The following is a 16,744-nucleotide window of genomic DNA, read 5'->3' as shown; positions in this document are numbered from 1 at the left end:
GAAATTACCTACATCGGGCCCTAGGTGCACAATATTTTGGAACACTGTATCCTTCAACGTTGACTATACCAAAAACTAATACATAGGAATCTCTTCCTACTAAGTTCCGGCGGATATTAACCTTTTACCCACTCCAGACGTCTATTGGAGTTTTTACGGGAAAAAGGGATCTGTGTGAAAAGCACGACTGAGTTACTCTAGTGTCTTACGTTAGATTATCTCCTTACCAAATGTTGGGCGCCATGTAGTGTAGTTCCTATATTCCCAATAGGCTCTGCGCATTGGAATAACATAAACGATAGTTTAGACGTAGGACTGAGGTCGACTAGGTCTCTACTGAATATGTTAGACTTAATTATGAATGCCAGCTAGCTCTGAGGTCACTAGAAACTTTCTCGAATGAACAGGAAGGAGTTAACTTTCCTGATTAGACAAGAAGGGATTAGTTTCTGACAACCGCATAAACATGACAACTTTGCTCCCCCCAGAATAAGGAGTATATCTCCAGAGTCAGCTATTTCACTCAGTCAATCGTGCATACTTAGTTTCACCAGGAGTGCAGAGAAATAGAGAGACGGGCGTTTTCAATAAAAGGTGTTATTTATTGAGCAGTCCTCTTTCTCGTGCAAGAGAAGTGAATTGCCACAAATGCAATACTTATCATGAAGTAAAGTGCGTACAGTAAAAGGAGTATTATGAAATAATACTGTAAAAGCATTTATATGGTTTCTGAGCCATATGATACTTTAAAACGGATAAAATATATACATACATAAAATCATTGGCTAAACGTACTCAACTGGTGCTTCTAAGATACGCCTACCCCGGTGTACCTAACCTAAGCCTAGTACGTGGGAAGGAGTAAGTGAGCTGCAGTTTAAGTTAAGTTAGTTTTTGCCAAGAATCTGAATCAAGAATTCTCTTAAGGTTTTAATCAGCTCCGTACCTTGGTTTATAGAATGAAGGAGGTCTCGTATCTTTCTCTCTCTCAGGACTCGATCTCCCAGCAACCCGCAAGGGTGACTGGAAACACCGGAGCTGGAATTTCTCGGCAGCAGAAAAGACAGCGTCTCTCTCAGTGCGTCAAATGGGAGGGTCGGCTTCCTTCTGGACTCGCATCAGCTGGGCGTCGGGCAAGTAGATAGCCGCTCTGCTCCAAACCACCGTGTGTTTGCTTAAGGCAACGTTGGTATATTTATACCTGAAAGGTGCCGAGTTTGACGTAAGGTTGGACATAAGACGTCGCTAAGAACTTACAGTTCTTTCTAGACTCCAGGAGTTCTTGTGCAAATCAAAACAAAAGCAGGGGGATTTCCCGGGCTGCTGGAGGGTTAGTTTGTTTAAAGAACGCGTTTGCTTTCTAGGAGTCTATGGGAGTAGCCTTGCCGTATTTGGACTGCATTGGCTATGACTAAATATGGATATGATTCTTATGCCTTTATAAGGATATGTTTTGTTATAACCACACAAGGGCATGAATCAGGAATATTAAAATAGGGTCCTAGATACATTCACAACAGCCGCATGCCCCTGTCAACTGCAAAGGGTTCGGAAGGCTCCCCTAGTTTACCGCTGTGAACCTGTGCAGTGTTCTTCTCGTGCAACCTCTTGATGACATGGTGCAGATAAGGGGAAAACCCCACGTCAGCCAATACTGACCAGAGTAGATCCCTCAGAACTAGGGGTCAAAAGCTGAATTTAGGTGTACAACTGGCAGAGAGAGACTACCACTAATATCACAAAGTAGAGAGGAGGAGGACAATGTACCCATACATCCCTCCCATAAACAACTGTTATATCACAAACAAGTAGGGTGCCTAAAATGAAGATCACAGATGCATGCAGACGACCAAAGCCTAAATTACCAGGAAGGTAATCCGTTATTGCTAGGCTCAGCGAGAGTCAGATTAAAATGGGAAGGCCATCCTTAATGGAAGAGGATGTCTCACACACATAACAGTGTCATGCTTCATCATCGACATCCCCTCCCCACCCCGGTAAGATGGTGCTACCAGGGAGGACAAAACTTCCGCGAAGACTTGTTAATAGGATCGAGTTCTTACATTAAACTTACTGGTCAAGGCGGGATCCAGACAATATAAAAATTTCTCAAAGCTCCTCGGTTATCACCTTTATTCGTGAGGAATCTGGGTATGTATAAAAAACCCTCAGCTCAGCGGGTAGAAAGAAAGCAATGGCTCAAATCCGTCTGCCGATCACCAACATGTTTCTGCCCTCAATATTTAGCCTATCTGGTCTGTGGCATTCATCAGGGCTGAAGGATCTCTACAAAAATAGCCAAGTGGCTTAATTATATTCTAAATAGTAATGCATGTGCATCACCAAACCACATAACCACTCAGATGAGTCCTACTCGCATAGAGCAGGAATGAGTAGTAGAGAAAAATATCCAAAGGGGACTGGCCACTCACCCAGCAGTCGCAGGCTCTCCAGATGAAGGAAGAAAGAAACGTAGCCCAGTCCAGCCTTGTCCGGGTGCAGAAGGACCCGCTCTTGGCCTGGTCTACGGCCGGGCCATGCCCGGACATGACTAGCGCTGTGGGACGCCTCTTCCGTGTTTATGGCGCTCTGGCGTCCGTCACCAGCATGGAAGTTTAGCAAGCTGAAGGAAGTATTTTCCCCCAGCGTTCAGGTCAGGAGCAGGTCAGATAGCAAATGGGCAAAAATAGCAGTCAACTGGAGACCTGTGTTTATATATGTAGTGGATGGAGGAGTCCCTGGGACTAGAGAGTACAGAGTGTTGGTGGAAGGCGTCAGGTAGGTGGAATTTGGGGGTAGAGAGTACACAATGAGGAATGGAGTTTGATGTCTATGTTGTGATAAAAAAAAAAATATGTAGCCAAGTTACAATGCCTGGCAATTTTACACCAGCTGTTCAGAAACAGCAATGAATGTCATCATTTGTCCATGTTACTGCAAGCAGCTAAACTGTAGAGTCCAAAACAGTGTAAAATCATGTAGGTTGTGAGCATACTGTGCAAGTTAGTGGGAGCGTTTTCACTTTTGGAGAAGAGTGTTTTGAAAGTTTTACATTATGAAACCTGATTAGATAATGTCATCACTGCATATGTGTGTGTAACAGGGAGTGAAATTGTAATGTATCCTGGTTGGCACAGGGGGTGTTATCTGACTTGTATATTGATAGTACTACAAGGTCCCAGCTTGTGACTGAAAGCCGAGTATGTAGAGCGTTTTAATTACAGTACATGTGCTAATTTTATCTGTAATTTAAAAAAATGAGAAATCTTCTCTTTTGTGTTTTTTATTACTATTTATATTATGGTTTTAAAATTCAAGGTGTTTGTCCTGCTGTTGAGCCAAATAATTTTCTTATCTCCCTTTAAAAAAAATAAAACATTGTGCTTTGCTAATAATTGCGCTCTTAGTAGGCTCATGTACTGAAGTTTTCTTTATGATCCTTGACTTTTATGGCCTAGGACAGAAATAAAGCTTAAAAAGACAGTCTGCCGCAAAATGTGCAAACAGATTTACTCTTTTATGCAAAGTATGTGTTGTACTTCCTGCATTGTATTCCAATTGTAATAACATTAGTGCATTTTCTATCTCCATGATCTGGCATCCTATGACAGATCATGGAATGTTCATTGACTATTTATATGACGTCAGCTGTCATTGTCAACCACTTAACAGCTGGCGCCCTTAATTGCTTGTTTAATCTGTTCCGCTCCCTGCGGGTCCTTTTACTTTATTAAACTACATTCTTGTGACATTCACCTTGTGTTCTCTACTATGTCACACTACAATTGGCGACGAGGACGGGAGATCGTTTAAAGGACCTGCGGGTATTTTTTTGAAAATTCCTGTCGGACCAGGTTTGATTGATGAAACCTGTCATGACGTAAATGAGGTAAAGCGGACTTGCTGTATACTTCTCAGTGTGAGTTTAGCCACGCGCATGTGGTGTCGCTGGAAGCGCTTCATTAACTATTTCAATTGAAGGATTTAACGGCGTGAGTCAAGATTTGAGCGAGCGCTCATTGAACTTAACTTGAACTGCATTCGGAGTCATCGCGGCTGTGTGTGATCATTCTAAACAAGTCAAGCTTGTGTTTGAGAGTGTAATTGACGAAGCTGAAGCGAGCGCAGAGTAAACAATCGGCGTTATGTGATGAAAAGTGAACTTACTTGCTGACGCACAGTCCAGTCAGAAGCAGGCGTTCACTTGAGTTTAACAATCTCCTCAGCTATGACGCGTGAGGCATTCTGGGAGGCACTTCGTCAGTTTTGATTGGTTCTCTCAAGCAAATCGTCATATTACATGGCAGCGTGTGGCCATTTTGAAATTGCTTCTTACTAAAAACATCGGGAGTTATTGGAAACTCTTACAGAGCACTGACTTTGATGTTATTTTATTCAAGTTTGGAGTGAAATTAACTCTGGTGAAGTGATAATTCAAACAGATTATATTCTTTTCTTAATCTGAGCAATTAAATATTTTGGAACAAGTACTGTTGTGATTATTAATTTTTTGAGGATACAAATATTTTCATTGGCAATATTTACACAAGGAAACATGGCTGAGAGCAACAATATTTGTGCACCACCCCGTTTCTTAGAAGAGCCTGGCAAACCCACTATGAAGTGGAAGAAATGGAAAAGGGCTTTTGAAAACTATATAATATCCATTGATGGGAAAGCTTTTGACGCAGAGAGGAAATGTTCCTTATTGTTTGGCCTATTGGGAAAGGCTGGACAGGACGTTTTCGACAGTCTGCCTGAATTTGAAAACCCACCTGGAGTTTTTATACCCATGAATGAATATGATGAAGCCTTAAAAAGACTTGAAAAACAATTCGATGAGGAAAATAATATAATGGTGGCGAGACATAGGTTTGCTTTAAGGAAGCAACAGGAAGGGGAAACTGTTGATGAGTATACAGCTTGTCTGAGGATACTTGCTGTTGAATGTGAATATGATGAAATGACTGATATTTACATTAGAGATCAGATCGTTTTCTATTGTTTCTCAAAGAAAGTCCAGGAAAGGTTGCTGGCTTGCAAAAGACCTACGTTGCAGGAAGTTTTAGATATTGCTAGGGGTATAGAAAGGTCACTTGTATCTACAAGAGAATTATCTCATGCTGGGAATAACACTAATGTATTTTATTTACAGGACAAAAAGAAAAGTGATGGTAAGACTTTTGGAAAGAATGTGTGGGATAAGAAATTAGGAGGTAAGCATATGAGTTGTTTTAGATGTGGATCCAATGATCATCTAGCGGATTACAAAAATTGTCCCGCTATTGGAAAGAAATGCGTAAAATGCAAAAAATATGGCCATTATTCTACTTTATGTAAGTCCAAGTCATTTGGTAACAACATGAATATTAACATGGTGGGAAGTTTTGATGAGGAAATGTGTTCGAATATCATTCTTTATGTTGAAATGATAGATGGTAAAATTGTAGGTCCCATTGGGGATGTTAAAATAGGAAATGTTGAGCTCAAGTTTACTGCTGACTCAGGTGCACCTATAACAACAATTTCTGATGTTCTATATGAGGAGAAATGGAAAAATGTACCACTCACTGATTCTGATATTAACCCCAAGGCGTTTGGTGAGAAGGAGATTAACATGCTAGGTTACTTCAATGACACAGTGACTTTCAGGGGTAGGTCCATTGATACCAAAATATATGTAGCTGAAAAGGGGAGGATATTGGTAGGGTGGAGAGATCTAGCCCAGTTAGGTGTCATATTAATACCAGGAGCCAAGGATCCAGTTATTTTAAGAGATGATTGGGTTGATAATATAACTGTTGAGAGTGATTATTCTGATTTGAAAAGCATTTTGGGTAAACATGTTGATGTATTCAAAAACAGTATTGGGTGTGTCAAAGGTTTTACTCATGATATAAAATTGAAAGAGGGTGCCATGCCATGCAAACATAAGGTGAGAACTGTACCTTTGTCAATCAAAAAGGAGCTTAAAGATGTTCTAGAGAAACTGACCAAGGAAGGTGTGATTGAAGAAGCGGAAGAATCCGAATGGATTTCTGCAATTGTCGTTTCCAAGAAGAGGAAAACGGGAGACATCAGGTTGTGTGTGGACCTGAGATCTTTAAATAGGAACATTTTAGTGAATTGTCACCCACTACCTAAGATTCAGGACATCCTCCAATCGGTGTCCGGTTCCAAATTTTTTTCATTAATTGACTTAAGAGCTGCCTACCATCAGGTTTGTCTATCTGAGAAGTCTAAGGAGCTGACTACTTTTATTACACCCTACGGAGCTTTCAGGTATGTGAGGTTACCTTTTGGGTTAGCATCCTCTTCAGGAGTGTTTCAAAAACTTATGGACTTGCTGTTTGGTGGAATGAAAGGTGTTGAAGCCTTTCAGGACGATATTCTTTTGCATTCGGGAACTGAAAAGGAGCATTTGCAACTAATCGACAAGGTTTTGGGTGTCCTTAAAAAGAGAGGCATGACTGTGTCAAAAGACAAATGTAAATTCCTGACAAGTGAAATTGAATACTTGGGGCATGTGTTGTCTGCAGACGGAATTCATCCTAAGGATGACCTTGTTCAGGCCATAAGGGATGCTCCGGAACCAAGCAATAAAGATGCTCTTAAAAGTTTTCTGGGACTCAGTGAATATTATTCCAGGTTTTTGCAGAACTATTCTGAAAAAGTTGAACCACTCAGGATGCTTTTGAGAAAAAATGCTGTGTTCAAATGGTCGACTGAGCAGGAAGTAGCTTTCAAAAGAGTGAAGGAGGAAATAGCTACTGCACCTGCACTGAAACCCTATGATCCACAATTAATGAATATAGTGACTGTAGATGCTAGTAATGAAGGGATCGGTGCTGTATTTTGTCAAAGATCTGGAAATGAGGAAAATACTATTGCTTTTATTTCAAGGAGACTGAATGAAACGGAAAAAAACTATAGTACCATTGAGCGTGAGACTTTGGCATGCGTATGGGCTGTGCACAAGCTCAAAGACTATCTATGGGGTAAAAGTTTCACTCTTGTGACGGACCATAAACCTCTAGTTTATATGCTGAATGGAACGGGACGTGGCAACGGAAATGCTAGCTCAAGACTACTGAGATTGATGTCTAAATTACAGGAGTTCAATTATGTGATTGAACACATCAAAGGAGGAAAAAACTGCAGAGCTGATTGTTTGTCACGATTGCCAATTCAAAATTTAAAGGAAGAGTCAATGGATGATACCGAGTGTGTGGTAGCTCTGATAGATGCTACTATCATGTGTCAAGGATCCATATCGGAGGAGGATTGGCAGGAAAAATTAGCTAAGGACACGATTTTAACCAAGGTGCAAGAGTATGTGCGCAGTGCTTGGCCTCCCATTAGGAACTTACCTAGTGAACTAAGGAGCTACCAACAAGTGAGTGATGAGTTGACGATGGAAAGTGGTTATTTGAAAAGAGGCGAAGTCTTTGTGCCGCCTTATGAACTTCGACAAAAAATCATAAGTCTTGCTCACAATGGGCATCCTGGCGTCACTGCCACCAGAAACATTCTCAGATTGCATTACTGGTGGCCTGGGGTAGACAATGAGATAAGGAGCTATGTGGACAAGTGTGAACAGTGTTTGAAGTCTGATAAGCACTGGAGAATGGAGAAAAATGTGTTGCAGGAGGTGGTTATTCCCAATGGTCCGTGGGCTAAAGTCGCAATCGATTTTGCCGGACCTTTTCATGTACTGCCAAATGTCAGTAAGTACCTGATTGTGTTGACGGATTACTATTCCAAATGGGTTTGTTACAAATTCGTGCACACTGTCACAACTGACATTGTCATAAATTTTTTAAAGAAAATTTTTGATAGGGAAGGACAACCAAAGATTCTGGTGTCAGACAATGGTTCGCAATTAATTTCAAGTACAATGACAGATTTTCTTAAAGTGTCAGGCATTGCTCAAGAGAAAACTCCTTTGTATAGCCCCAAGAGTAATGGCTTGGTTGAGAGACTGAACAGGTTCTTTAAAGAGGGAATTCAAATGGCAATCGCCAACAAAATGGATGTGAAAGAATTCATAAGAATGAAGGTCAATACCTACAATAATACTCCGAAAGATGCCACCAAACACACTCCTTTCTTTCTGATGAGAGGGAGATCGTGTAACAATATATTGACGCCTAAGATTGGCGGATGGAGCAGTGTTGCAACTGAATCTAAAGTGATAAATGATGAGGAGTTAGGTGTGAGAGAAAACATTGAAAGAAAACAAAGGTCTACAAATGCATATGCCGACATGGTTAATAGGGCGAAGGTGAAAAGTATAAAAACTGGGGATTGGGTTTTAGTGAAAAGACCAGGTATGGTGAGTAAGGGAGAGTCCAAGTATAGTAAACCCAAGAGAGTAGACAAAGCTACTAATGGTGCAGTTTTAGTGGAAGGAGAAGGATGGCGAAGTAAAGACCATGTGGTGAAACTTAAACCAGGACAAGAGTGCATTATAATGAGAGGTGAGGAAAACCATGAAAGTAGCGTCGATGATAGTGTTCTTGAATGGGATGACATGCAAAATAATTCTATGACAGAACATATCAACGACAGTTACAGAGATTCTTCAGAGTTTATAGTAAATTCAAGAAGAACCTCTATGGATGAAGATGACTCTGTTACAATACATGGTGGCGATAACATGTGTACTGGAAATGTTGAAACTGATGTATATAGTGAGCCTGCTCATGGTTCTGTTCAGACAACTGTAGAAGAAAATTATTCTAGAGGGGGAAGAGTCATAAATCTTCCTGGAAGATTCAAAGACTATGTAATGGAGTGATTCTCAATATATAAAGGTCGTTATTCACATGGGAAAAAGGGAGATGTTGTACTTCCTGCATTGTATTCCAATTGTAATAACATTAGTGCATTTTCTATCTCCATGATCTGGCATCCTATGACAGATCATGGAATGTTCATTGACTATTTATATGACGTCAGCTGTCATTGTCAACCACTTAACAGCTGGCGCCCTTAATTGCTTGTTTAATCTGTTCCGCTCCCTGCGGGTCCTTTTACTTTATTAAACTACATTCTTGTGACATTCACCTTGTGTTCTCTACTATGTCACACTACAGTATGTTAGTGACATTACATTTTTGGGGGTTTTCGTTTCTAATTGCATCAATAACTTTTCATAGCATTTTATTGCTCAAAAGTGTGTAATTTCTGATTTTAATCGCTTTCATATGATGTCTTGCTTCGTTTTACTCGCGAAAAAGTGCCACTCAAAGAAGTATCATACATACATTTTGCAGTTTAATGTCTCTCATAACTACACTGTGACCATGGAAATGGCACAAGTGCTTCAAAAATCGGGACGCTCCTGCCTGAATCGGGTATGCTGGCATGTGTGCTCACATATTCCGTTTCAGCCAATCAAGGGTTCCAAAAAATCATAGACAGACCCTGTGATGCTCTGCGTTTTCCTTGAAGAAAAATAGCAAAAAAATATTTTGCATAGAGCTGGTATTTTCTTCCTCACCCCTACAGTAGCAACCACAGCCGATAAAACCTCAGAAATTTCAAAACCGTTTACCTTTAACAACATCGAGAACACTTCATTAATTGGTGCCTGTTCTTCGGTGGCCATCTTCTATTGGGAAGCTACCGTATTCATTGCATCGCGAGCCTAAAGAAACTGCGATTTCTCATAGAGCAGAATTTTACTCTCTGGAAGACTGAGCAATAATGTTATTGTTCAGTCTTTCTAACCGGCAAACTTTCTATACAGTTGCATTTAAATATATGCCTGCTTCTCCAACAAAACTGACAAACGGACCTGCAATTTTACAGAATACAGAATAACCCAATTGTTGATGGCCGCCACGCCGGCGTATTGGACCTCTGTCAGAGTGGTCCTTTGTTTATGCCCATGGTCAGTGCCCTGTTGGAGTTACCGGTCGAAGACGCTCTATTCGCTGCTTCCTTCTCTATTCCCGGACTTGGCTCCGGTGACGCTGGACAACAAAGATGGCGGCAGGAAGCAGCAACTATTGGGAAGGTGAGGTGGCAGCGTAGGGAAAGGGTGTCAGACGTTTGACAGACGAGGGATATTGAAGGGATACCAGGATAGAAATTGTTTGCTGAGTAGGAGTTAGTGGAGACCTACAGATAAATAAAAAGACTCTAAGGGCATGGGAGTGGGATACAATGTCTGGAAAAATGTAAACAGGAAACACACCTGCCAAACTCTTCAGTCAAAACTGCTGGTGAAGTCAGATATTTAGTGGGGAATACCATTAAAATGAATTGCGAATTAACGCTTTTAGAATTGTGATGTGGGTTTGATAAGCGTTTGACTCAATGTCTGTAGAGTATTTTTGTTTGGCAGACATCTGACTAGAAGTATGCCAAATGCGGGTTAGTTGACAGGTATGCGGGGGGGGGGGGGGTGTTAGATAATCTAGCAGATGGTGTGTTAAAAGTAGTTCCGCTCAACTCTGGGAGGAAGAGGCAGAAAGAGAAGGAGCGAATTAACCCTTGAAGATATTTGTTAAATAAGTGACGTAGGGAGTATTCCCATGAAAGTAAAATAAGTTAAGGGGACGGGGAACCATTCAGTGGTTCATCTGAAGAGTGGTTGGCGCCTCTGAGATTCCCAAGAACCCCTATGTTGTCCCATATAGTTCATCTGAAGGTCCAGCTCCTCTCCCTGCCACCTAGACTAGATAATGTTAGTTGGTCATTTGGCCTTCATGTTCACGCAACTAGCCCTCACAGACCATTCCCTCTGCCCCACCATTCTCCAGAACCCCACAGATGTCTTTGCTGGCTTTAGAGCTAATCACAAAACCCTGAAAACCTCTTTAGATTGTCCCCACATTCTCTCCACAAAAATCCACATAGCAGTCATGCGAGACCTCTCATTTGGACTTTGTGCCTTAACATACCATCAGAGCTCTTTAAATGCCCTCCTCTGTCCCCCAAAGCCACTCTTGCCTAAGCTTTGGAAGCCATCAAACTCCCTTCCACCCTGCCCATAGCTCTTCAGCAAAGAGCACCAGACGCGCTCCACTGCGTAGGGAGCCACACGACTAATCTGCAACTTCCAATGAACCTCTTTAAGCCTTTCTCATGTGAAGGAGACATGCCCCTTTGCAGCAAGCATTATTATTCAGAGTAAATAAATGTAAGCGCATGAACACATTGCACTTATTTTCTTTGTACCACTCGTTACAACAGTGTTTTGTTTAATTGCGATATTGATGCTGCTTTTGCACATCATTGCAAATAATATACCTGCAGGTCCCTGGTTCTTATCTTAGTAAGGTCGCAAAGTGGGTTCGGGTGATTCCTGCAGATATTGTTGTATTGGCTTGCAAGTCACTAGTTGTAACCAGGGGACATATTTCAGAGGGCTGTGCACCTGTTGCAGACATCTATATTGGACATACTTGTCGTAAACTTACATCCTTCCAGGTCCAAGACATTACTTTAATTTGTAGGAGTTTTCGTAGTTCTCTGATAAGTCATTGTGTTAAGTATCATGTGCCACAACCAGTTTTGCTATGTAAAGTCATAATTAGCTTTGGACGTACATCCCAGCAAATATTGTATTAAATGGCAATTCACACCCATTATGAGTTGCCGAAGCGCATTAATGAATGAGTGGAATGTTACTCCATTAGTGTGCTGTGGTTTGTTGCGTGGTGTTGTTCTTGAGGTCCACAGTTAGCCTTTATCATGATTTGTCATTAGGACTAGTTGAACTGAAAAGGAGTAAAGGATAAAGCTCCTGGATGAAGTAAGAGTTTGTTAGTGTGTTGTAGCCTATGCAGGAACTGTTTTGCATATGGCTAAAAAAGCTTAGTCCATCTTACCGCAAGAGTGAAGCTGTGCATACCATGTGTTTTATGAAGTGTGTGACTATATACCTGGACGTGCAAGCATGCTGACTGATGCCTACCTTGCAGCGATTGTTACGTATTATCAGTTGAATCACCTTAATTATGGGCCGCCCCTTTGTGGTGCATGCTTCCACTGATTGTAGCACAAACCCACATTGTCACCGAAGTAGCAGAGGAGCAACCACTATGAATAGTGCTGGTCTTAGTGTATGTTTTTGTGTTCGGTTTTGAAGTTCTAGAGGGACCACCCATGAGTGGTATTGGTCAGTGACAGCCGGTTATTGGGCTAGGCTCTCAGGAGTGTGGGATTGTCTGCTGAGCAGTGACCAACGGCCAATCCGTGTAAATGAAGATTATGCCACCAGCTGTTATATTTTCTAGTGGCAGTCAGAAAATTGGCGGAAGAGCTGCCTATGTGAATGAACATTATACGATCAGTCCCAGTATGTACTGTTTTCAATCACAGAATTGCCCTTATATGTGCCTTTGTGATTTAGGTTGGTATATCTTTTATGGCACCTCTATTGCGAGTAGCAGATGGACTCATTAAACATTAATGTCTACTCATTTTAGGCAACCATTGTGAGAAGTTGGCTGGCATATGCTGTTCACTATTCTAGTGGACACCTTGCACCAGTCCAAACAACCCTTATTGATGGTAAGTTAAAGACAACCTTTATAGAAAGCTATCCTAATGGTAGCTGTGGAGAGCAGCCTTCAGGCTAAGTCTTGGAGAAATATAAAGCAGCTTGTTTTACCAGTCTATAATCTTGTGACTGAACAAATGAAAGGAGAACCACACCAGGTATATATATATAAAATATATGTATTTATTCTAAACACATCCCTCTAGTCTCTTTATGAGGCTAGAGGCAAAAGTACATTCAGTAAACTTAATAACACACAGTAAATTAGCACAATATATATTGAGCCCTAGGGGTGTACCAAACCATATATTAAGAAAGTGGTATAAGAACCACGACTTGACTAGACATAAGGCCTAAAGCCTGTAGAAGTGGTGGGGCCACAAGGAACCACCCAATGTAGTGACACAGGGGAGACGTGCAGTGCCTAAACTCAGCCGCGGATGACCATTAACTTCTGTGGAGACTTAAGGGGTTATAGGGCCAACACCCACGGGAGCACCGGAGTACTCGAGTTTCCTCACCCAGGGAAGCCGGGTGCATAGGTTCTTTTGATGTCGGGTTTCATCATTGTTTTCAATGGCAATCTGCTACAAAGTGCTGCTGCCGTATAAGTGGAAAGTGTCCGGTGTGATCCAAGCCTGGATCGAAGCTGAGAAGAACCTGAAAGCAGAGGGGACTTAGTCTGGGTCACTTGCCAGTGACCAGGGGCACGATAGTCGAATGCCCACCAATGTCGGGTGATTTCAGGTGAAAGAGGTGAAGCTTGACTCTTCAGCCACGAGGACCAGGAGGTGTCGATGATGACCAGGTTCTGGAATCGAGCTGTCCCACGAAGGATGTCAAGTGCTGTGGTGTCGGCACCCGGATTGGACCCAACAAGCCTTGTCAACAGCAACCCACGCAGGAATCAAAGAAATGCTTTGGTGTAGACCAGCAAGGTCCGAGGGACTCACCATGCAGTGGAGAGTCAGGGCACGCCTGGAGCAACCAGGGAAGCCCAAGGAAAATCCGAGTTGCCTTCGTAGGGACCCACCAGTCGACCGACCAGGGATCGCGAAGGAGCCTCGAGCAGAAATGCAAGAAGCGTGCTCGCATAACACTCGTGGAGTGTAGGCCCACAATCTTAAGTGCAAAAGGTGTGCGGAGCTTGGGCTACAAGTAACCCAAAGCACAACGTCAAGAGGTGTCGAAGTCAATGCACTTGCAAATGTGCACGGTGTCCAGGAGTTCCGGTTCCACGTCACTCATGTGGGCTGCGGGTCTCAGCTTTGCTGGGGACTCTGGTCTGCCTCTGAGAAGTCTGTAAATCCTCTTCCTGTGCTGCAAATACTTCAGAGTCCGGCGGGAGCTTCGGAGATGCAGACCGGCGATTACTTCTTTGGTGCCTGCCAAGCAGGGGAGTCACTCCTTGACCCCAAGGGAGATTCTTCCATTCTCTAGTCTTTAGTAGAGCGTCGAAGTCCCAGGATTCAGTTTCAGAGTTTCATCCAGGTGTAATCTAAAGTCCTGTTGCCAGGGGTTCCTTACTTATACCTAAGAAAGGGGTTGGACATACTCTGGGGAACCACCTATGGGAAGGTCTGGAGAGAGGGGTGGTTACACCCATTTCCTTTGTCCATGTTCACACCAGAGCAGAGGCTGGTAGCCCCTGCAACCGGTTTGAACTGGGCTATGCACAGGAGCATCAAATGTGCCCCTAGTGCAGACTTTCAAAGCACTCATGGAATGCACCCACCCAGCCCCAATACACTACAACCAACCACCTCCCTGTGACGGAAACCTGTTGTCCAGGTCTCCCCTGCTGGAGTTTCGGTCAGCAGCAGGAGGCCAGACTCATGTCTGTGGCTGCAGCATCCATTTTGTGATGCCAGGGCTCTTTTAAACTATTACCCGTTAGGTAAGTGTGTACATGTCTTCTCCCTCTAGAAGGGTGGAATTCTACCCCCTCCGCCAGTACTGGGGGGGGGGGGGGGGTAGGATTCCAAAGTGTTTGACACCAAACACGACATGTGTCCATGCAGCTGTTCCAAAGTTAGCATTTACCACAAGGTTATAAAGCACGTACGAGTATATGGGCTGGCTGCATTACAGAACAGCCTCAGAGAATAGGCTCCAAAAGCTGCAGAGGGGCCCAGCTCATGCATGGGCACCCTCTCACACAAAACCAAAACCACAACCACAAAAACTCTGCCTTCAGTATTGATGAGGCCTGCCATAGGAGTGACTGATAGGTTTATATGTGCAGTGATTTAAGGTATTATCTGTGCAGTGATTTACGGTAGATATAGGTAACCTATATCTTAGTAAGGGGTGCAGGCACCACCCTACCCAGGCTGCAGTAGCAGTCCTGTGGTGTCATTTTGGAAGGCTTTCCAGGGGTGGCATAATACATGCCTTTCTTTCCATGACTGAGTTGCACTTTGCTCTAAGGGTCAACCTTTGGCTGCCTACAGCTGGGGGTTGTTTCCCTTTTGGTGGAACACTGGAGGGACATGGTAGGTTTGGAACCACTGGGTCCCAGGTTTGTCTTTGCCCAACAGTCTCTTTCTGAGGGTGGTCCCTATTCAATGTCAAAAGGGATCCCTTAGCGGTTTGAGGATTTTTCACCTGGTTAGGGCTACTAGACTGGGTACCCCATATCTGCTGATGGGGGGTGTTCCTCTGGACAGGGAGCCCAGTAGGGTCCACTGACCTCCCTCACCTCGGCAGCCCTGGGCTGACTGAGGGAGGATAGAGAGGGGCAGGTAACCTGCTCCAGACTGTGTACCACCTGGGAAGGGTCCACTGCCATCAGGAATGTTGCCAGGGCTGGCCAGACTACCTCTGGGGCAGTTCCTTCACTAGGGGTAGGATCAGTTCCCTGAGGAGGCTGACCCTTACCTATAGTCTGGGTGGAAGAAGACTGTTCTTTATCCCTTGTGCTCTCTTGTGGAGAGTGGGCCATTCTTTCAGGCTCCATCACTCCAAAATGTTCCTGGGGTTGGGCTGTGGCCCTCACAGCCCCACTAACTCTCAGGGATGTCCAGCATTCTCAGATTGGCTTGGTGTTCAACTTCAGCCCAGGCTAAAATTTCCTGATCATTGCCCAGTAGGCAATCTACAAGCAAGTTTGATGACACTGCCACTCTTTTTGGGCATGTGACCCCTCCCCAGCTCAGATTGACTATGGCCATGGGGTGGTCTGTTCTGACACCATCAATGTTGGTCACCTGGTATTTAAATTCCGGTAATAGCTGTTGATGGGGGACTAGTTTTGTTGTCACCATGGTGACACTAGCCCCTGTGTCCCAGAAGGCCACAGTTTTCTGACCATTGATTATTGGCTCCTGGGACCCATGGTAAAAGTGGCAAATCACATGCCACCATCCCAGACTAAGGAGGCTTGTGAGGGGGACATGTCTAAACTAGGGCCCACCTCTGTTCCCCATGAGAATGCACCTAACTTTTTGGGTGCAACACCACCGCCTGGGGGATTACTACTAGTAGTACCAGGAGGAGTGGTAGTGTTAGTTTGAGTAACATTTTCTTTATTGCCAACTCTAGGGCAACTGGGATCAGATTTCCAGTGGCCAGGCTTTTTACAAACATGGCAATATGGTTTCTTTTCAGGAGAGGAAGAAGTTTTAGACCCACCCCCAGAAGTGGATTTTTGGGGCCCTGTAAGGGACTTTTCTTTTAATATATCCCCACCTTTCTCTTGTGACTTGGTAGAATCTTTCTTCTGGTCAACACCTTGATTCTTAGGCCTAACCCTGGTTGTGACCCACTTGTCTGCCTTCTTTCCCAATTCTTGGGAAGAGGTCAGATCAGAGTCTGCCAGCTACTGGTTTAAAAGCTGGTTTTGACAATTACTAAGCATCTGCTCCCTCATAATTAGGTTATACAATCCTTTGAAATCACACACCTTACTGCCATGTACCCAACCTTCCAGAGCCTTGGTAGCACAATCTACAAAGTCAACCCAGTCCGGAGTCTGTGCCTTTTGGGTATGTTAATCCTGTATTGTTCAGTGGTTAAGCCAAACCCTTCAATCGGAGCACTCTTCAGGACTTTATAATTATCAGCATCCTCTTCTCTAACAGTGAGGAGCTTGTCTCTACCTTTGTCTGCAAAGGAGAGCCACAAGATTGCTGCCCACAGCTCCTGGGGGACCTTCTGAACTTTACAGGCCCTTTCCAGTGCAGTTATCCATTTGTGGATGTCATCCCCACTCTGGTAGGCAGGGAC

At 43.5% G+C, this 16,744-nt stretch overlaps 1 protein-coding gene across 1 annotated transcript in view; it reads left to right on the top strand.

Annotated features, from left to right (window-relative positions):
- Positions 1–9,891: 9,891 nt before the first annotated feature.
- Positions 9,892–16,744, top strand: part of GOSR1 (golgi SNAP receptor complex member 1) — a 468,207-nt gene continuing 461,354 nt past the window's right edge. The window contains exon 1 of the mRNA XM_078680012.1: positions 9,892–10,024. Coding sequence (XP_078536138.1) covers positions 9,994–10,024 — 31 coding nt within the window. The 5' untranslated portion in view covers positions 9,892–9,993. The remainder of the gene's footprint in view (positions 10,025–16,744) is intronic.

The sequence above is a fragment of the Lissotriton helveticus genome, chromosome 3_1, assembly GCF_964261635.1.
Source record: "Lissotriton helveticus chromosome 3_1, aLisHel1.1, whole genome shotgun sequence".
Lineage (NCBI taxonomy): Eukaryota > Metazoa > Chordata > Amphibia > Caudata > Salamandridae > Lissotriton > Lissotriton helveticus.
Note: the sequence above shows the minus strand (reverse complement) of the source record. Positions and strands in the feature narration are given on the sequence as shown.